This window comes from Toxorhynchites rutilus, chromosome 3 (assembly GCF_029784135.1).
Source record: "Toxorhynchites rutilus septentrionalis strain SRP chromosome 3, ASM2978413v1, whole genome shotgun sequence".
Lineage (NCBI taxonomy): Eukaryota > Metazoa > Arthropoda > Insecta > Diptera > Culicidae > Toxorhynchites > Toxorhynchites rutilus.
The window spans coordinates 116,608,779-116,631,836 of record NC_073746.1 but is presented as its reverse complement, the minus strand read 5'-3'; the positions used below and the strand labels follow the sequence as shown (position 1 = coordinate 116,631,836).

Sequence of the window (23,058 nt, the reverse complement as noted above, 5' to 3'; positions counted from 1 at the left end):
GAAGTTGGGAAAATCGGTATTGCAGATACTTTCAGGTCGGCAATACTTCAATACCCCCATGCATTTTTACACTCCGGAAATCGTTTTGCTAACACGGTTTACAAAAGTGGGTATAAATGCAACGCTTTGGCTCGATTATTCAAGACTGCACTGGAAGATATCTCTTCATGTCACCAGCTTACTGAACATCTACGCATACCGTGTGATGATTAGGCAAAATGTTCATAACTATTTGCAGCGATAACTACTACCATAATGCATGAATTGACTTAAATTGGGATTAGTTTTCAATTGAATTCGTAAATAGTTTCATTCATTCACTAGTTTAATGAATAATTTAATCATAGTTTTTTTAAACTAAAAAATCACTCCCAAATTTATATCGTACATTTTTAACAGCCCTAAAAAAATTGGAGTATTGCCAGATACCTTCAAACGTTTTTGGTTAAACAAAGTATTGAAATTCCATGTGCAGCGAAAAAAAATTTGTTTTTGTAGGTGTCAATATAGTTGCCACGGCTTTGTAAAGGGTTAAACCACAGGACGGAGAACATTTTTGGTTTTGTTCACCGGTGTCAAGGGATCGTATTTAAATTTTGAAGGAAATATATCGGTATTCTACATTAGGCCTGTTTGCTTCACTTTGGTAAACCGTATAGAAGACTGTTCTGAACCCAACCTAATGTATGTTATGATCGTTGTAGAACTATTTATATCATCAAAACGTACCGTCGCGTGCATTTCATTAGAAGACCCCGAGAGAAAGTGATTTGGAGTTAATACAAGGCAGATCTTCAATCGGTATTTTTTGTTATGAGTGGATTATGTGGATTGCATGAGGCTCGATTGATTTAGAAAAAACTATGGGTGGATTATACCTATGATTTAACCGCAAGGTTGACGTAGAACTATCGTGAGCTTAGTAAGCATCGATGTTAATTACATTATTGATTAAACTAGTGATTGAATGAAACAATTTCCGAATTCAATCAATTTGACGTATTCACAAATGAAGACATGAAGGGATATCTTCCAATGCAGTCTTGGATAACCGAGCCAAATCGTTTTTGTTTTTTAAAGAAATTTAACCCAAAGTCATTCGTCCCTTAAAAGTACCAAAGCGTTGTGTTTGTAAAAAAAACAAAAAAATATATAGGAGGTTGTGTTCAGGACACGACCGCATTGTTGACGTAGAACTTCGCTGTAGTTTAATTCAAGTCGCTTGTTTATAACTGCGGATATTATTTTATAACGCTTCGAAAATTTTGAAATAACCCGTTTGGTCGCCCTGAAATGTTTTTTATTGTTCAATCATTTGACGGTAATTGTTTTATGATTCATTCTTGTGCTCGCAGAACAATACATGCTCGAGATAAGCACAGCTGTCATCCTTAATGGAGAAAGTTTTGCTACTGGCAAACCAAAACCAAATCGCATACAACAATTCAGAACGACATTTACTTTCTTGGTAACTAAATAAACGAAATAAACTCTATCTGTTAATCTCAACAACCTCTAAAAGAGTAGCACTGCTTCATTATGATCAAGATTAGCCCAAATGCAATCCTAGTTGAAAGCAGTTTTGCGACTGGCACGCAATCCCAAATAAATTAATAACTTAATATAACTTATTGAATAATTTGGTATTCTCCAAATATTTTTTTGGTGCACAGCCTTATCACCCGCTTCACCATAGCGTCAGTTCAATGCATTGATGACAGAAGAGATTCATAACCAATACCCTAGCGTAAATATTTCCCTCCCGCTATCTTCCCTCCTTGTTTACATTTATCATTACGACTGCATAATTTGCAACACCAAACAATCATCAATCAAAGCATCAAAAAATTAGGCGATTGTTGCATCGTTACAGGGCCAATGCACACGGGAGCAGATACAAAAGCAATGCCAGAGACATCAACGAATGAGTAATTTGATCGCGTTCTCAGCTCAATCCGAAACGAAAACATGTGATGACGCAAAACAAGGAAGAACAAGCGATATTCATTGTTTTGAATACAGAACGATACTGAAAGTTTGCCTTCCTATCTTGCTTGAGACTTTAAACTTCTTCAGTTCATTCGTCTCTAACCTTCCCACAATATTACTCCTCTACCCCCATTGCCTTGAGAAAGGCATTCGATCCCTCGCCGTCCAGCTCACCCAGCAACGATGTTCAGTCGATTTCCTCACGAAGAATGAAAGTTTGCTTCAGCGAGATCCACTGTTTATACTCTAGGCAAATATTCCCCTTAGTTCTTCTTCTTTTCCTTTGTTCACGGAGTCTTTACATCTTACGATTTCCCCTTCGTTGCTCGTTATTGACAGCTCTGTTCGGGAAAGCACATAAATGGACAGAACAAATGTATGAGGAAATGGGAATGCTTCCAATTTTTATTAATTTAAACCATACACATACTATGGGATTATCATGTATAGCATATCAAACAAACCTTAGGGAATTTCTGATTCGTCTGGTATGTAAATCGCCAAAATCCGTTCGCGGCAAAAATAGCTATTAACGTTGACTTTATTTCATAATAACGTGACCTGTTTTCTGATTTGGCACCCTTAATGAAAGACGTAGTTCCAATGTTGGTGATTGACGAGAGAATCGACGAAAGCAACCAAATTTTTTCAGCAAGTGAAAACAGCTTCTTCAATCAACGTGTTGGTCTCGCATCATACGATACCACTCAGTGAGTGGGCGAATCCAAACATGTGGTAGATAAGTTCATTCTGTCTCGTAAGAAGAAAGAACAGCAGCTCTGTCGACCAATGATTCACTCTCCATCGATCGGATTTGTGTGTGGATGAGGCAGAGAAGGATCGCCAAGCGATAATTTTCCCGTGATTGCACTCATTTGAACAATTATCATACCGACAGCAAGCGTTTTAGGGGTCAATGCAGCAAATGTCTGTATATTGTGATGCATACCGTACAAAAATTTATAAGCAGGGAACAAAGCTGCGATTATTATTCGATCAGTTGTTTTTGAATGTCCTCTACTTATTCTTAAAATTTATCGGGTGTAATACATATTTTAGATTAATGTGGGCTAATTGTATATGCGATAAAAGATGTTATGTTTTGTAAATGCTTGTGGTACAGTAGTTTGTTTTTGTGGTACAGTAGTCTGTTTTTGTTTGTTTGCAGCATTAAAGGAAATTGGAAAACCGCCAGTAGGTAACTTTCAACGACAAAAGAACAGGACCACATGGCTAACGTAAAGAGGAAAACATCGAATAAAAAAGTCTGGTGCATGCGAATATACACACAGATGTGATATGAAATTGATAGCAATAATTTTTCTGTTATCCGGATGGTCAATATTTATCAGTTTTCGCATGGAGTATAGCGTTTCACCAATCGATGGAAAATAAATACGATACAGTAATCTTCCGAATATACATATTTCAGTTTTTGCGGAATGTTTCTTCAGAAAAGGAATGAAGTTCTAACGTAAATCCGAAAGAACTTTTCACACAATCAAATAACAAAACGTTTTTAACCCGTTTTTAACCCTAATATACTCACGCAAATGGTCTCCCAGGCCGACAATCAATAATTTTGTTTGAAAGAGGATGAATTAATTGACTTCAAAAACTGAGTGAAGACGAAGAACACATATTAATAGAGTATCACGTTTTCTGCAAGGAATATTGAACAGATTTTCTTCTGTTAAGAACTTAATAACAGAAAAGATTACAATTATGATTTTTTGGGGATATATTGAAATAATTTTAATATTAGTTAAGAAAGAGTAAGTACAGGTCGGACTCGATTTCCCGGAGGTTCGATTATCCGGAATTTTAGACTCTATCATCCGGAGTATTTTGGTTTTGATTTTTCTTTATCGGAAATTTTGAATAATTTGTTAATATACTTTATAAATATGATTATTTGAACAAATTTGTACGAAGTTAGATAAAGGAAAGGACTGTAAAAGGGGTTGGTTAATACAACTAGTTTCGATTATCTGCAGTAGATTTATATACGTTGGAAATTCCAAATTTAAATGAATACATCGATTTAATATTTAAACATACCTAATATGATAATTTAATGAAACATGGATGTAGTTAGGATGAGCAGGGTCTGTTTAGTATGTTTTAATTCGGTTATCCACAGTGCATCATATATGATATGATCTTTCGAATAATCATGGATGTAGTAAAGAAAAGTAAAAGTTGGGGTAGGAGTGTTGAGATTGTTGCAAAGAATACACAATAAGTGATAAATCTTTGAATCCGCTTGGATAGTCCTTTGATTTATTAGATTCTCAAAAAATGTCTATTTAGCATCTTCATATGTTACTATATTATCGCAGAATAGCGATTTAATTTAATTTAATTTTTTTTCTTGCAAATTATTATTATTTCGGTTTAAAAATAAATTCAAAAGCAACGATGTGCATTAGAGTTCCAGTGAGAATGGTCATCTCAAATTTACGAATGGGACTTCCTGAAAAGTATTGATTACCTCGAACAAATACACTATACAACATTTTAGCGCATTCAGACTTTACTTACTATTGTCGTAAAGACGCCAAAGTTTGAGTCTTCCGAAAACCATAAAATCACCGTTAATGCGTTCTTTTACAGTCAACAACGGGATATCAACATTTTCCTTGACTTCACAAAGCAATCAATCGGTACCTAGTCCCAAGCCTCGGCCACCCAAAACATAGCATCCCTAATGTTGATTCGGTTAACCATCTCATCGAACTCTCCTTGGCTCCTGGATGCCAAGCTTTTGCTTGCATTTGGACTTGATCATTTGAATAATATTTCGGTTCATGAACTGTAACAAGGCAATGATTTTTTACGAATTTCAAAACATTACTCCTCTCTCATGGGGCGCTAGTCAATTTGTGGCTAAGATACTGCATTATACAAATAAGTCAGTGCAAATCACATAGTTATTTTACGTTTACCGGGAGCAGTCTGAGAAACTGATCATCCATTGCAGACCATTGGACAAAACTATTTCTTCGAAGATTTGGTGTTTTTGCGAAAGCCATCAATTCCAGCGTGGATACAACCAGGTTACAAAACTAGAGGGACGAGATCTAGCTTCATGAGGATGCATCGTATGCCTTTTCGAAATTTACAACAAATCAGTCTAGCCAGCAAGTAATCAACTACCCATCCCCTCTTAGATGGTGCCTACACACGCTACTAATGATAAATCATTTATTTTTGATACAAGTTTATTTCAATAAGTGCGATCGTTTGCCCCATAGGCTGCGAATTTGTGCCGAAAAGTCCGCATTTGACAATTTGTATTATAATAAATATTGGACAAGCAAAACTCGAAGTATTTATAAATTGCGTTTCGAAGGTTATATATAGTTACTATTTGGTAAGCAAACTGAACCCTATTGGCTTTCCTTTTAAAAGTTATTAGACGACAACTGTTAGGTGCGCACCTGCGAGCATTAGCACATCGAAAGGTTATATTTTCATCGCATCGCATTTTTGCCTTGTGATTCAATTCTTTTCTGAGAGCGACACCACTCTATCACAAAGCGATTCGATCCAAAGCTCCGAGGCTAAGCACCCAATCGGATCAGGAAACGAAAGTAGAGCGACAGCAGAAACTAACGAACGAATCATAAAATGATACAGGCGAGCATCGATTAACACGCGCACAGATACCAAACGATGACTCTCATGCTGTGTTCATTCAGTGTTTTCGTTGACACGTCAGTTTTCTGTTTCATGAGTGATTTAAAACATATTATTGTGTGCGTTGTATGAATCAAATAAGAGAATGTAACGAGCGCTCGTTGATACGATTGGAACCATCCTTGCGTAGTTCTACGTCAAAAACCCGCAAAAAACATGCGGCTCCTTGGTTTCGAAGCCTGTGTTGGCGGAACACACTCCGGTCTGCAAACATACATGCGGGTACGAAAGTATCACCGGCTTGCATATATTTGCAATGCTGATTTCCATAGGCTCCTCGGTTTGTACGTCAGTGTTAGGGAAACACATTCCAGCGATCGTACATTAATCGCCGCCCAATCATAAGTAAATGGATGGAGCGGTCACTGGTTTATATACAGATTTGTGTGGTTTCAATAGCCTGTTTTCAATTTTGAAGCTATTGAAACAAGTTTTTGGGTCAATATAACAAGCATATAACTCTTAGACATTTTGTCTTTCGAATGAAATGATTATCATATGACTCCGTTCAGCCTGCAAAGAGGTATAAACTTTCAAAACCTTGCACTCCTAATGTAACGCTCGCTTTTTCGAAACTTAGAACTTACACTTCGGTTCAAAAAAAAAGACGTAATCCTACGTCAAAAGATAATTGCTAGCTAAAATTTCTAGATCGGAATCCGAGTCAGTCGTTTTGTTTGATTTTTCATCATTCAAAAACTATCAAACCAATCACGTATCATTTGCCACTATTCCCCTCCGCCTCTTAAAGTGACCACATAGCATGAAATAGCTTCTCAATACTTTGAAATTATTTTTGCAAGTTTTCATTAGTTTCTCTAAAAGTGTTGGTTTTATTCTGACAGTGTTTCGATCTTACCCGCCTTTCCATTGATATCACCTAAGAATATCAATTATTGTATTCTATCAAAACTCGAGTTCTACTCAAAATATTATCAACAGATATTGATAGGATGGTTTATGTTAGCTATACATAAAGTATTTTGTATGGGTAACAAAATCGAAACCTTCAGAAATCATTTCCTATTTTTGTAACTTAGGACTACGTCTTTCAGTTGTGGTGCCGAATCAGAAAATAGGACATGTTTTTTTGAAATAGAAATAGCAATAATTTCTACCTTCGAAAATGATGGACCCTGCAATTAATTTCAAATACAGACAGAATACAGAATGCAACGCTATATATTTCGAAATGAATATTCATGTCCTTTGTGTAATAAAATATTATATATTGGTTATTCGGCAAAAAACGTCGCTCATTCGACCAAAATCTAAAAAAAATCATTTTTTTATCCATTCAAATCTCAGTGGTCTGCAAAAACACACTTCTCACTCCCCTGTACAGTGTTTTACTAATTTGGGTAGAATGATATCAATGCGTTGTTCTCAAGAGTGCATAAAATAGAATAAACAACATCATGCAGTATGTTAACAGCGTAGTCAAGCCCATGCTCGATGGCCACACTTTTTTGTTTGTAAAACAATCAGTTCGATTGTAATATCCTAATACCGCTCACCCAAAATCCGAACTTCCCGTCTGTGAGCGTTGATTGTTTTATGGCTCACGGTTCTAACAAAATATCCCGAATTTCGAGCTGAGGCTAAGCTGCTGATCATCGCCTGAAAATAAACACAAACCCGCCGTCGCATATATAAAATGTTAATGACAGGATTGCCTGTTGTTAGCGTCGCGATCCGATGGTTGCATCAAGCATCAAGAACAACAAAAAAAGATACTCTTCTCACAAATAAGGAAAATCAGGTTCGTTGGTGCTGGAGATGCACGACGACACCATTTTTACATTCGCCATTCCAGCGTGTGAATCTAACGAGTTATTTTGGGGGGAGTAATGTAGGATGCGCTTTGCGAAGCGTAGCGAAGAGATTCCATTTGGCACTTGTTAGTGTGACATTGTGAACAGCAAGGAGTGAAGACATAGATAATTTAATTATATCCCTTTCTGCTACGAACCGGGAAAAGGGAACCTCTGTCGTGCCATGTGTCCGGATGTCTGCTGCGATTTCTGGTTTCACTGCTGTGAGTAATTCATTCGAGTGTCGTAATTTTATTTTACTATCTATTAATGTTTTTGGTGATGATTTTTACTTGGATGCTTGCCTTGTTTCGCTTGCTTCTAGATGGTTTGCAATTTTGTACATTTTTATTCATTACGGGTGGCGATGTTATAAGCACACTGTAGTTTTATGCACTGTAAATTGGTCTGGTTTAGGATGATGTTTATATATAGAGAGGAAAAATCGTGACATTGAAATTTTGGTGGACAAATCATTATGACGTCATAAACCTGCGATTCTTCGAAAACATAGTTAATAGAAGCATTGCTTTCTTTGGGCTGATGAAAGGTGAAAACGAAATTCTACGAAGGAAATTTGTTTAACCGCACTTTAAGTTTATTCCATCAAAGAGAAGGCTCAGTCTATATTGCGACAATGACAAGTAATAGCAGTTAATTTTTGGTTCGTTTTCTTTTCTTGCGAAGTGTTTTTAGAATAACTCTTCGCCCGTTTTCTATAGCCGCACGCATATTTCCGGCGTAATTTTGAAAATGGCGGTAATAGAAGGGGGTTAAAGTGTATTATTACACCATTTCATATTATCTTTTTGACGATAGTCTTTTCTGTTTTCCTGATTATTAATATACTCACCGTTATTCACAGCCTTGTCGCAGCTCAAAATGTGAATCGCCCAGCGGAACACTTCGTAGTGTAAGGTCAATGTAGTAACTACATTTAAAAAAAAAAGCAAATAAAAATCACATGGTGGCCATAGAGATTAGTCAAACAGAGTTAGAGAGATAGCTATATTTTATGACAAGCGCAAGCACAAAGTATATATATATATTCAGCACCTGCATACAGAGTAAGTTCCATGCCAAAAAACGTCACCTCAAACAAGCAATATGAACGAGCGACGCAGTGACTTCGTGATCAAGGCCGGCTACATGGTCAAACGGTCCCAGAACAAGAAACGCTTCACCCCGGTCAACTACAAAACGCGCTGGTTCGAGCTGAGCCGGTTCTATCTGTCCTATTACGATATTGGCAACCTGGAGGTAAGTGGTCACTGTGGCGTAGAATTAACAACAACAACAACAACCATCAACACAGAATCCATACATTGCGCATCCATCTAATAACCCCCCCAATCACAGTTGCAGTTGCTTGGATAACAGAGAAAAAAGGAAGGCTAGGATCGATTGTTTCCCTTGAATTAATTTAAGTATGGTAGCTGTCAAATGCCCTTTTTGATTGGTTCGAAAACATACCTACAATGACTATCCTAATCACCATCAGCATTCTTCACACCGTATGTGAATTAGAGGGCCATTTTTCATAATGCAATCATTTCATCGAATCCGAACTCCCATCACAAGAGTTATTCTAGCTCAACAACTAGCTCAATCCAGCTTCATCACCATACTCACATATTTCATTTGCGGTAAGTTTTATTTCAACAGGACGACTGATGATAGTTTTCTGATCCATGTACTGGCTATTCTGATTCTGTAGCGTGTTCATAATAGAGTAGATTAACGTATACCACCCTGACATCCTGAGAATCTGAGAAAGACGTTGTGAGATGCGTTCGTGCTTGTTGTTCCGGCTACGATTTATTCCACCTGGTTCAAAAACCACATTTGTTTGTTGTGACAAACAAGGTTACGAGAGCTTTTAGTCCATCATATTTTAGGCATTTTGGGAGTGTCTAGGGTAGATCCAACCACTGTCCAAAAATTATCCGGTTGTTCTGTAGAGTCCACTATTCAGAATGTATCAAAACTCATTCCGATCTCGAAGCGTGACACGTTTTTTTGATCGTTTAAATTTCCCATGGGCCAGATGCGCCAGTTTCCCTTCAAACGTCATTTTACTATAAGCAGTTTCACATTTCACATAAAAAAATCTTTTGCTGCTTTTTGTTTGTTCTATTTAATTGTAAATTACAAATTGTTAACAATGAAGGTCGACAAAGAGAAAATTTGGCACATTTTACTAATTTTCTTTTACAAAGGTGAAAATGGACCGTTTTAAGCAAGCGATTTACCAAAAACGTTCAGAATTGGCTAACAGAAGAGGTGTTGTGTTCCATCAGAACAACGCAAGACCACACAACTCCGAAATCTTGATTAGGATGTTTTAATGCATTCACCATATAGTGCGGATTTGGCACCAACCGATTACAATCTTCCTCTCGCGTTGCAAAACTTCAGAGTAATAATAAATTGGGATCAAAGGAAGATTGTAAAAATCTATTAATCTATATTATCTATTGTTTTTCGCCAGTAAGGACCAAGATTTCTACAAGAGAGGCATTATAAGGCTACATTTAGAATGGCAATTACATAATTTTACAACAAAACGGTATATATTTCAATCAAATCAAATCGGACAATCCGAAGCATATTGAAACAAGTTTTGAATTTCACGCAAAAATAATGGATTACTTTTTCCCCAACCTAACATATGAAATCCAAATAAACAGAGTAAAAATAACTAACAGTTCAATTTTCAAAATTGAAACTCGTTTTTTTATCTCAAGACACGAACTAATTTTATTCCTTAACAGGGAAATTTCTTTAAAAAAATACGCACCATTTACGTTTGATTCAAGTTGTGCTTCAGTTGCTTATCGTTAAAAAGAGTGTTGGAACTTGAAGGAATCATGGTTCGTAAACAAATTCCAATTCCCATCCGAAATTTGGTGGTAAAAGACTGTGAGGACAGTCTATCGCAACGGAAAATTGCAGCAAAATAAAGTATCAGTCGGGGTGCTGTACGGGAAACTTGGGCGAAGTACCAGAAGCTTGAATCTGTGGCTGACAGAACGCGTAGAGGAGGTGTGCGTAAAACGGACCGTCGCGCTAATTCAATGGGCCTGATCACGAACGTCACTTCACGGTGATAACGGAGTGAATTGTATACAACGTTATTACGGCTGCCACCGCGTGTGTAGAATCCGGAAGAGTTCATCCGTCGTGACAACTTTGATGAACTCGGTGTTATTATGAATACCACAATACTGTCATGTCACGGAGAAAATCAAGTATATTTGTCACTTGTGTTTTAGGTGGTGAAAGCTTGTCACGCGGAATGGAGTAAGTTTAATTTCGTATTTATTTAGCTTTTTGCTAACATTTTGAATCTTGTCTTGCTTTTTAGGAAAGAAAAGATAAACAAACAGCAATTTATGGTGGCATTTTTGGAACGGAATTCTGACGTATCCAAAGGACATAAATTTGTTTATTTGTATTCGGTAAATGCGCTATGGCATGTAATTAAGGACTAAAAATGTAGCTCCCGTAGGCCCATTGAAGCATAGCTAGAGGTCTACTTCCGATTGTCTTGAATGAATAGAAATTTTTTGTTTTTATTCTTAGGATTAGCCTAACAGAGAGTTGCAACACCATAAAATGGCAATAGAGGCCACTTAAAAATCTCTTATTAGAAAGAATGATCATTACTCAATCAATCGATTCGTTATTATGATTATGTATAATATTGATTTGTTGATATTTTAAGTATAAAATAATAACTGTAAAGTTTTTCCAACATTGCAGAACAGGTTTTTGTAATTCAAACATTCGCAATTGGTGGACAAGACCCGAATCAGGACGGTAGTTGTAACGAATAAGGCCATTGTTTTTTATTTCTTTTTACGTAATAGGTATTTTCAAAAATATTGATTTGAAGACATTCTTTGAATGAAAGAGTATTAAAAAAGTGATAATAAGTTTCAAACAAGGAAAAAATGAGTATCATTGCAAAGCATTCACAAGATACTGTGTTTAAATTCTTCTCTATTTATTTTTCCATAATTTTGATATCCATCTAAAGAAAATTTGAATCACTTTCTGCTTTTGGCAAATTCCCTGAAAACTATCAGATATTTTATATGAAGTTTCTGACCGACGCTGCTGACCAGTTTCAGTTTAAATAATTAAATCAAACTTCATGCCCCGTATATCAAATTACAGAAATTCAGAATCCCATATGGGAGTAGCTCAGATTATACTGATCCTGAGGTGGATAAATTCGGGTTTTCTATGAGTTAGAGAAGGAATTATTATTCAACAAAATTGTAGAAATGGTTCTTATAGCATGATTCTAACCTTGACCTATACTAAATGCTTCTTAATATTCAAACGAGTAAGACAGAGCTAAGAAAAAGAATATGCGAGATGTTCATTATTATACATAATAGTCATGTTTTACCTGTTTGAGTAATTTATAGAAGGGAAAATAAAATTACATTCCCATATGTTCAACAACTACATTATTCACGAGCAACCAAGTATTCCTCATCTTTGAACCAGCATTTGATTCAGCAAACTAACGCACCAAACAAATGAATCATGGGATGACCCCAATAGAGATGGCATTGAAATATCGAATCATCGAGATATAATTGCAAACTTGTCATTCTAAAACATACGCTTAGTTAAATGGAACATTAAATCATACACTGTATTAATTTGACCTCCATAATGTTCAAACGTCCGAAATTATGCAGCGGACATAACGTTCAAACGCCCGAAATTATGCAACCGACATGTCTCTTATAAACGCGAATGAACTCTTCCACTTCACGGAGTTTATTTTTACACGCAACTGTCCGTGACAATGGTGATAGACACAAAAAGATTAAGTGAAGTGTAAGTGACGTGAAAGCGTATGTGGGAGTGATGTTCGTGATCAGGCCCAATGATCATCTGAAAAATCAAGAAAAAACCATCGGTAATCATTCGATCTATCAAAAATGAAAAAGCACGACTAGAGTTCGCAAAAAAAAAAAAAAAATCTCAACAAGCCGATCTCTTTCTGGAAACGTGTTTTGTGGACTGACGAATTTGAAGCAATGGTTAACGGGTAAAAGATTTTATTTTAATGAGAAGATGATTGCAGAAACAAATGACCTTTTTTTAGACTTGGACGAGTCCTATTATTCGGAAGGGATCAGCAAACGCAGGGCAGCATTGGATGAAGTGAGATGCCTAAAAGATGAAAAAAAAGTTTGACTGGATCTCTTAAAAATTTATTTTGCTCGGAGTTTGCTCAAACCTACTATATTCGGAATAAATCCTTCCCGAAAAATTTAGGAACCGTTCTTTTATTTCTTCTTCAGGGTCCATCATTCAGCGCTTGAAGGGTCTGAAAAATCGGCTTTTGGAGGCGATCTGGCGTAGTGGTAACATCCATGCCTCTCACGCTAAAGGTCACGAGTTCAATTCTCACTCCCGACATTCTTCCAAAAATGGAAGTAAAAAGTGACGAACCAGCCAAATGAGTTGAAAATCACTATAATACAGATAATATAAATAAAATCGGCTTTTACCTAAACGCGAGAATTAGTAATTTTCTAATAGTGTAATCGATTTACGATTTCTCGAGTGCGAATGAAAGGTATTTTAATGGTCTTTTCAGAAAAATATTTTCTGGTGCAACCAAAACGTTTAAAAATGTTAGTTGTTTTGTAATTTTCAAAGTGTCGAGGCCTAGGAGACCCTAGTGTTAATATAATTTCTAAAAATCTGAGACTTTTTTACATAAAACATGCAAATGTCACTTGTTTTCTCGTTTATGTGATATTTCATTTTTTTATACTGATTTCAAAAAAGGTAAACGTAATTTTCATATCAAATGAAAATAAGTTGAATAAAATTTCTAGTAAAATGTGATGCAATACATAACTTGGCATATTCTAAATTGCATATTAAGTGCGATCGAATCATAATCACATATAATGTCGATCAATTGACACATTGGGATTCTTCGTACCCACATTACCTGCGCGTTCGCTTAAAAAGCGATCGATCGTGAGTTCAAAACTCAGAATAACTACGTCCATGCAACAATCATCAGCGATGGAGATCGATCCACGGTCGAATAAAGATCGATTCATTCATACAACTGCTATGCTCGGGCTGCTGTTCTATTAATAACTCAACAATGACCATATCAACTGTCTCCGCTGTCCGGTGGTCTAACTGGACAATGGAAGAACAGAAGGAATATTCTCACGCCTAAATGATTATTGTGTAATGTACCATATGCAAATGGTATAGAAGGAATGCTCTTACGCCGAAACTGTGTAGTGTGAAACTTATAGATGTGATAAACATGTGACATGTACACGATTGAAATTCGGCTCTGTTACAGCTAAAATGCTAATGAGTCTAAAAAATAAACAAATGGGATAAAAATATATATACAGCGGTACCTTAATGATACCTGACTTCTGGTACAATGTGAGCATAACGTAAACAAGTTAATTATGTTTCTACCCATAACGTCCGATTGAATCAACGAGGTGTATTTGTATTGTTGGGATTTCAATTCTACTTTGAAAACTGTTCATGTCTTGATTGTGGATTAAAAAAAGATCGCTACCTTTTGTATAAACCCGCATGTCTTCAAATGTTTTTCAACGTAACTCCTAAACATAAATTTTTACCATAATGATGTTTTTGAAAAAGTTGTTGGAAATTATAAGCAAATTCATAAAATTTCATGAACATGACGGTATAACATGACAAACGTATTAAAAAGGCCTATTTACTATTAAAAAGACAATAATTTAGAAATACTTTTTCTAAATATCTCGAGAACGGCTGAATTTATAAGGAGATTTATAATGCGCTTTTTTGTTTTAATTCACATCAGGATTCATAATTTGTGGCTAAAATTAATTGTTGACATATTAAATATTCTACGATCGTGAGTTCAAAACTCAGGGCCCTCATTGACCATCTTTGTGTTGTTAAAGAATAGCTACGTCCACGCAACAATCATCAGCGATGGAGATCGATCCACGGTCGACATAAGATCGATTCATCCATACAATTGCTCTGCTCTGAGAGACACATCGGGCTGCTGTTCTATAAATAACTCAACAATGATGAATCAACTGTCTCCGCTGTCCGGTGGTCCAACTGGATTGGATAATGGAAGAACAGGAAGAATACTCTTACGCCTAAATGGCTACTGTGTGAATGTACCATATGTAATGGTATAGAAGGAATACTGGCGAATGGCACCTGTGTAATGTGCTAATTATAGATATGATAACCATGTGACATGTACACGATTAAAATTCGGCTCTGTTACAGCTAAAATGCTAATGAGCCTTAAATAAATAAATGGGATAAAAAAAAAGTTTCGAAAATTAATAAAAACTCGATGTTCCACAAACTTTGTCAAAAATTGTTTTACCATCCTGGAATCATTTTTAGAAATCTCTACATGGCTTTTATTTTATATGAAAAAACTTGAGAAAAATAAAAAAATACATATAGAGGAACTGGTACAAATTCGGTACCCAGTTTTGTTTTTTTTTGGACTTAGCTCTTGGCCAATGCTCGGAATTTCGTCATATTTCGTCAGCTTATGAAGGGAACTATTGCCGACATTTCCCCGCAAACCGATTTCGAAAATCTTGATTTGGTTCGGAGCTTTGAGCATAGAAGTGAAACAACTCAAATTCGAGTACCCGAGATGCCTGGGTATAAATTTGGCATCCCATTTTATTTTTTATTTTTTCAAATTAAAAGAATCGTCCTGAAATCACTGAAAAATGTATTTTTTGACATTTTCATACAAAATAGAAGTGACTTACGTAAATTAACTCAACTTTGACGAAAAAGCATGCAATTTTACAAAACAAAGAGGAACAAAAAAAAACGATTTTTCAAGAAAAAGTGATCAAATTTCATCTCGATTTATTTCTAACTTAAAAAGTAAAGTAAAGTAATTTTTTTTTATTTTTTTTATTTTAAATCACATCAGGATTCATAATTTGTGGCTAAAAATGATTGTTAACATACAAAAATTCGAAGTTTCGAAAATTCATAAAAAAACGATGTTCTCCAAAGTTTGTCAAAAATAGTTTTACCATATTGTACCCATTTTTTAAATTTTCTACATGACTTCGATTTTATATGAAAAAAATTTCAAAAATTTAAAGATATACAAATACTGCCATTCCATGTTAAACCGATATAGTGGTTCTCAGATTTTCGTCAAAAGTGGTAGTTTTGTTCCTTATCGCAAAACATTAGACCCGTATTTTTTATATTTTTCATTAGGGTGACCATTTCCATTTTAAGGTTGTCCGAAAAATCAACTTTTTCCTCCTTTTATCCAAAAATGACTTTTATCAAAAATTCATAACTTTTGAACTACTACACAAATTCAGCCTCTCTACTTTCGACATATGTTATTTAAAAATCGTCAGCTTTCCAGGAAAAATATAAAAAAATATAGCGCCTTTGGTCCCGACACCATGAAAACCATAAAAAACAAATACAATCTATGATAACGAAAATATAATTCAAAGTTTCTGCAACTGTAGTATTTTTCCAAAAAAGACCTATTTGGCTAATTGGCTAATTGGCTTTAATTTAATACATCGAACATATGAATTGGTCCAGTGGTTCTAAAGTTATGATTTTTTTAAAAAGTAATTTTTGGCAAAAATGCGAAAAAATGGATTTTCCGTACCACCCTGAAATGGTTACCCTAACAAAAAAATAAAAAAATACTGGTCTAATAATTTGCGATAAAGAACAAAACTATCACTTTTGACGAAAATCTGAGAACCACTATATCGGTTTGGCATGGAATGGCTGAATATATAGTTTTTTTGGAAAATAAAAAAAGTGATATTTTTTTCTTAGTGTATATTTTTGTCACGTTTGGACATCAATACTCTATAACTGTTTCTAAGACACTATTTCGGTAGGACTAATAGTTTTTGAGATATAAATTATCAAAGATTTCTCTTATTTAAATCGATACGCCATTTTACACTTTATTCAAAAAATTCACAAATGTTGTGGCAAACTCATATTTCCTCCAACCCAAATGGTATATAAACTTTCATTCGACTCAAAAATACTCATGTTTTGGCATTTGTCGATTTCATTTGAAATTCCTCAATAACCTTATTCGAATAAATCGTTCACACTCCTCTGATACACAAAGCCCATAGGTTTACTCATATTTAATTATGAAATACGGAAATAGTTCACAAAATTATGGTGTACTGTGGAGCTATGACGGATAAATAGAAATAGAGAATTTATGGGTGTAGATTATTTTGACATTCCGTCATCGAGTTATCAGATTCTTGAGCATAGGAATATTCAAGCATGTGATTTCAATGAACTCAGGGAATGTCTTTGATTGCACAACAATCCACGCCTGAGAATTATAAATCATTAGATATTGTAACTTTTTCCTGTAATATTTTACCAGGAGTGGAATATTAAACATCATACATTGGATTATCGAGTGCTCATACACACAGCAAGTAGCATGGGAATCAAACTAAGTTATCCATGCTTATTTTCTTCATTATGAATACATAGATCCACTCATTACAAAATGAACAATCCAATTGATGATTAGAGTGAACTACTCGAAACACACCCCATTCATCTACGCATCCTTATTCACTAATACATGCAAACCAACGCCGGGAGAGCGAGCGGAAACTGGGAAAATTCATCACTACCACAAAGCCAGAAGCTCGCGAGAATTTGTGAATATGATTCGTTCTCCAACTACTATCATTTACGAGGCGTTCGCGTGATAGGCAGACGATTTACGGACTAACTTGATCCGATTTATTATTTTTTTTTACGAACCTCCAACCCCTTTCTCCGAGTAATGCAACCCCTCTCGTTAATACTCGCAGCAGTGCCACGGCTGAAGTGGATATGTACAAACATCAGCTGAATTCATAACAACGCGTAAAAACCTGAGGGACGCATTTAGGGCATCGAGGGTTGAATGTAGGAAATAGTCATTCGGGCGGGTGTCCTACTCCGAACTGGCCTGCTGATTCATAGGCCTCCCTGATTCATGCAATATGTGTATTCGTGACACATCCAACTTTTCCCAATCAGCGGCTCCGTGAGAAACTGCAAAGTCAATAATTTTTTAAATCTCTGTATTACACAGCGGCCGTAAAAACATCGTCCCCGGCGGCTTGGACTGCACGGTGTAAGTTCAATTATCGTTCCCATTGAGTTTATAGCCTAACCGCAGAATGGTCCGACCATAGTACTCACATTCGAATTGAGATTCCTCGAGTGTTCAGAAATGAAGCGAAGCAACAGCAAACAAAAAACAAATATCGCTCACATAATTCGACGCTTCTCCGACGTGAAGCAGCTTACCTCCATTAAAACGACGCCCGAGAGACGATTTGCAAATACATATTTCACCCTGGTCGTGTCTTCTTCTCGCTAAAAACCACAACGTGTTCCATTCCGGGGAGGCGAAAATTAACAGGCAACCCGCGAAAATGTATGCGAGCGGCGGCTTATTTCAATAAGACACACGCGATTACCCCTGCAGAAGGACCACCTACCGGACTGAGATGAGCCGATTCGATCGATACACGGCGGGTCTTCAAGGAACTTCAAGGAAAGTCAGTCGTCGGATTGTTACGCAGAGCAGCGCGTACCGGTGTTCACAACGACCTGTGAATGACTTTGAGTTTGTGGCTCTGAATTGGTTAACCTATTCGGGCGACCAGAAAGTGTGTGTGTTTGATGTCCGATACTTCCAATCCGGTATGATTCATCAAACAGAACGCCGCTGCCGCCAAATTTGCGCGTTGTTAACGTAGTATTCATTGTGTCTGTATAATTAGGGCAGATTTAAGAGAAAGAATAGTCAGTGATTTATAGCTTTTGGATGTGGGTTGTCACCGAGTCACGAACACATCGAACCGAGTTACCATAATTGACACAATTTTACAAAATGATTACCGCCGCTCATTGAAATCGCATGCACGACTGTAATCAGCCGTAGAGCTGAAATGTTTAATATGCTTGTGTTCAAATATTTGCAAGGATTATCGGATAGCTCAGTGACAATTGTCAAACATACCTACACCCTTGAACTTTCTACTACTGGACAGCATAATTCAATGAATGAAAGCAGTATTCTCTAACTGAAGACAAACAAACGATGGGCTAGTGTTTTGGGATGATTTTTTTTCCTCAACTGTGGTCTGTGGTTGGCAGCACTTTCTTAGAATCCATTCAAACTTTGCGAAAACCAACCAGCACCAAACAAGCGTTCGACATAGCATGCATACAAGGTCATACATTGGTGGCTTGAAGCGACTAAGAATATAAATACTTCTCATCATTTTTGCGCTATTCTCAAAACAGACGCTACTGTTCATATTACTGGTCTCGAAAAAAGTAGCATTACTTTTTCATTTCTCAACCCAATCACATGTAAAATTCTAGAACGACATTTACTTTCTTGGTCACTAAATAAACGAAATAAATTCTGTCTGTTAATCTCAACAACCTCGAAAAGAGTTACATTGGTTCATTATGATCAAGATTAGCGCAAATACCATCCTTGTTGAAGGCAGCTTTGCGATTGGCACGCGAACCCAAATAACTCACAACACAACTATGGTGTAGCTTGATATTCCTCAAATAATTATGTGGCGCACAACATCAACGCCTGCTCGGCCATAGTTTCAGTTCGATGCATTGATGCAATGTCAAAGGCACCAACGAAGCCTCCATAATGACTGCTTCTGCTTCGAATGAAAAAAGTCTGAATATTTGCCTCAGCAGAGATCCATTATTCATACCCTAGCGCAAATATTCCTTTTCCGCTACCTCCCTCTTTGTTTATATTTATTATCAGGGTTGCATAATTTGCATCACCAAACAATCCTCCATCATAACATGAGGTGATTGCTGCATCGCGACAGGGCCAATGCACACTGGAGTAGATACAATTGGGGTTGCAGCGTAGCGAAGATGTTATTTGTACATACGGGTTATGAAGCACGCACGTACACACACAAAGCCATATATATCGATGGCTTTAAGCAACTGAATATACGCACACTTATCTCCGCTTTACGTTCTTCTCAACAGAAACCCTTTCTATTAATATTTCCGGTCTCGATTAGCTTAGCTGTCATCCTTGGTGGAGATAGTTTTCCTACTGTCATGCGAAAACATATCACACACAAAATTCCTGAACAATTATTTTCTCAGTGAGCCGATGATAGTTTAGTTTGACGATTCCCGACACAATTGTGTAGTTCAGAACCTTAATGGAATGGCGTCAGTTTGATGCAATGATTGTAATGTCAGAGACATCAGCGAGTGAGTAATTTGGTCGCGTCCACAGCTTAATCCGAAACGAAGACATGTGGTGACGCAAAATAAGGAAGAACAAGCGATGTTCACGAAGCAATGAACATGATGTTCACGAAGCATTGAACATCGCTTGTTCTTCCTTGTTCGTTTCGGATTGAGCTGTGGACGCGAATGAACTGAAAGTTTGCCTCAATCCATTATTTATGCTCTAGGCAGGTATTCCTCTTAGTTCCTCTTCTTCTTCTTTTTTCTTTGTTCACGGAGACTTCGAATCATTCCCCTTCGTTGTTTCCTATCGTTTACATCGGCTCCGTTCATCATAGAATTTTGAACTCCAAATAAATTTTTTAAGTAATTTATTAGTAGTAGTGATCGCTTCATATATAGCTGACTGTGTTTAATCTGTCGCACTTGAAGATGTAGGAAAGTGTTTGAATGACGGTGGGTTCAGATGAAAGGTTTGAACCCGATAGTCATTACTGCCTATTTCGTAGTGTTTTTTTTTTTATTAATTCGTTTATTTTTACAGGCTCAGTTACTTAAGTTTAAAGGAGCCGAATTCTTAAATATATTTTAAAACTATATATATATATATAAACAATTTTCTTACATCTATGGTTAGTAAGGTGGAAAACCGATTACTCGCGGTGTACTCGAGTTTAGAAGGGTGACATATTTTTAGGAGAAGGATGGGATATAAGGAAATTGTAACAATGTTGATGAGCACTCAATTCTTAAATCTATTCGTATATCTATAGTTTATTTACATTTCAACTTATTCTACTATTTATAGCAAGGGGACGAATTACCCGCAAAGGAAGGAAAGGAGGGTATAAGGATGTAGGGACAATCACACACGAAGATCTATAGCTTTAAGGAAAACATATATATGGGACATGTAATCAAGGTCTAACCGAGCCAACACATCTCTCACCGGCACATTGGGCTGTCTTCCTCGGGCCCGAAGGGAGTTTTCTAAATTCGATCTGGCGACCAGATACACCTCGCACGACCAAACAACGTGCTCAATGTCGTGATAACCTTGGCCACAAACGCAGAGATTGCTGCTGGCAAGATTGAAACGGAAGAGTAGTGCATCTAACGAACAGTGATTGGACATGAGTCGGGAGAAGGTGCGAATAAAGTCCCGACCCAAATCCAGACTTTTGAACCACGGTTTGAGGCTTACCTTTGGGATAATCGAGTGAAACCACCGGCCCAATTCATCTTCATTCCACTTGAGTTGCCAGTTAGCGATGGTATTTTTGCGAACTAATGAATAAAATTCATTGAAGGCGATTTGACGCTGATATATATCGCCTTCAATTGCACCTACCTTTGCCAATGAGTCAGCCCTCTCATTACCCGGAATTGAGCAATGTGAAGGGACCCAGACAAAGGTAATGACATAACAGCGTCTGGATAAAGCACTCAAAATTTCTCGTATTCTCTCAAGGAAGTACGGCGAGTGCTTTTCCGGCCTCACTGAACGGATAGCTTCATATTTCGTAGTGTTGTGTTATGTTATATGCGGGTTGTGAGGTGTAGTCAAGTGTGGCCATCAGGTTACATTCTTCACGGTGGAGAAGTTTCACCCAAACAGAAAAGAATACATGGATATTCAGGATTATATACAAATAACGAATAATCTACTTTCGATAATAACTCATCCATGCTACAAATGTGAAATGATTAGAAAAAAAAATCTTTTTTTTCCTGAGATTGTCTACCTGTCCTATGAATAGCTTGAACAGGCGAGCAAGACGCCACTGCATTTTAGAAGTTGCTCTAATGATTATAAAATTCTTTTAACAACAACTTTTTACTTTTTTTCCACATTTTTGTATAAATGGATACGATTCAAAAACGGTAACTGCTACAAAAATATGTTCTACACTCTGTCAAATATAAACCGGGAATTTGTGATTTCAAATCTTTCCGCTGATTTTTTTCAATTTAGTTTTTTTCAAGTTGGTACTACTGTCAATGGTCTTAATGTCAATTTTGAGCGCAATCTGTCATTTAGTTTGTTGACAGCGTCATTAAGAATAATTTTTTTTTGCTCGACGATTTCAGATTTGGATAATTTTTTTCAGGCTCATTAGCATTTTAGCTTTGATAGAGCCGGACTTCAATCGTGTACATGTTATATGTTTATGGTTTCTAGAAATTGTAAATTACACAGTAGTCCTTTAGACGTAAGAATGTTCCATCTGTTCTATTACATATGGTAAATTACACTGAAGTAGCCATTTGGGCGTAAGAGTATTCTTTCTGTTATTGCATTGTCCAGCAAACCGGACAGCGGAGACAGTTGATATGATCATTGTTGTGTTATTATAGCATAAGAGCCCGATGTTTTTTTTTCTTCTTGCAAGCAGAGCTTTCGCAATAGCAGAGCCTTCATGATGATTGTTGCGTGGGAGTAGTTATTCTATAACAACACAAAGAAGGTTAATTGAGGACTCTGAGTTTTGAGCTCACGATCGATTGCTTAGTAAGCGAACACGCAGTCAATGTGGCTACGAAGATCTCAATATTTCTAAAAAATATAAAATTTATATAATATTTCTTGTGTCGAAACATTGAAAAAGTTGCGGAATATATTTGGAGATACAACTATGTTGAAAACATGGATGTATAAATGATATAAGGCATTCGAAGACGGCCGAGAAGAGATAACGATTTTCCACGTACAAGGAAGACTAGCCATCTCTTCAACTGATAAAAACAAAAAATAAAAGGAGTAGTGCGCTGATACCGTCATTTAAGTTCGTGAGAGCTAGCCTGTGAATTAAATATCCCTCACGAGTCCGTTTCTCATATTTTGGTTGATGTTTTGAGCACGAGAAAAGTCGCAGTGCCAAAAGGACTCAATTTTCTCCAAAAGACTAGAAACATCGCAAACAATGCTTGGACGATCACATTCTGATCCCACGTTCATCCAACGCATAATTGCTGGCAACGAGACATTGGTGCGACTTTTATGATTTTTTAATGGCGTGTGTGATTTATTTCCGAAACTCAAATCAACACTTCGTGGGATCCGTTTCGACAAGATTGAAGTCATTGAACCAACTTCGCATACTTGAAATATTCAAAAAGAATTAGACTATTTTTTGATAAAGGTCCAAGTTTATTTTATTTAAAAAAAAATTATAACACATAAACTATAATATCTAGAAAATTTTGTCCAAAGAAT

At 36.5% G+C, this 23,058-nt stretch overlaps 1 protein-coding gene across 2 annotated transcripts in view; it reads left to right on the top strand.

Moving 5' to 3' along the window:
• Nucleotides 1-23,058, top strand: part of LOC129772788 (tyrosine-protein kinase Btk29A) — a 312,094-nt gene that overhangs the window by 12,628 nt on the left and 276,408 nt on the right. For both annotated transcript variants that reach the window (XM_055776231.1, XM_055776230.1), the window contains exon 2: nt 8,371-8,765. In XM_055776231.1, coding sequence (XP_055632206.1) covers nt 8,613-8,765 — 153 coding nt within the window. In that variant the 5' untranslated portion in view covers nt 8,371-8,612. The remainder of the gene's footprint in view (nt 1-8,370; nt 8,766-23,058) is intronic.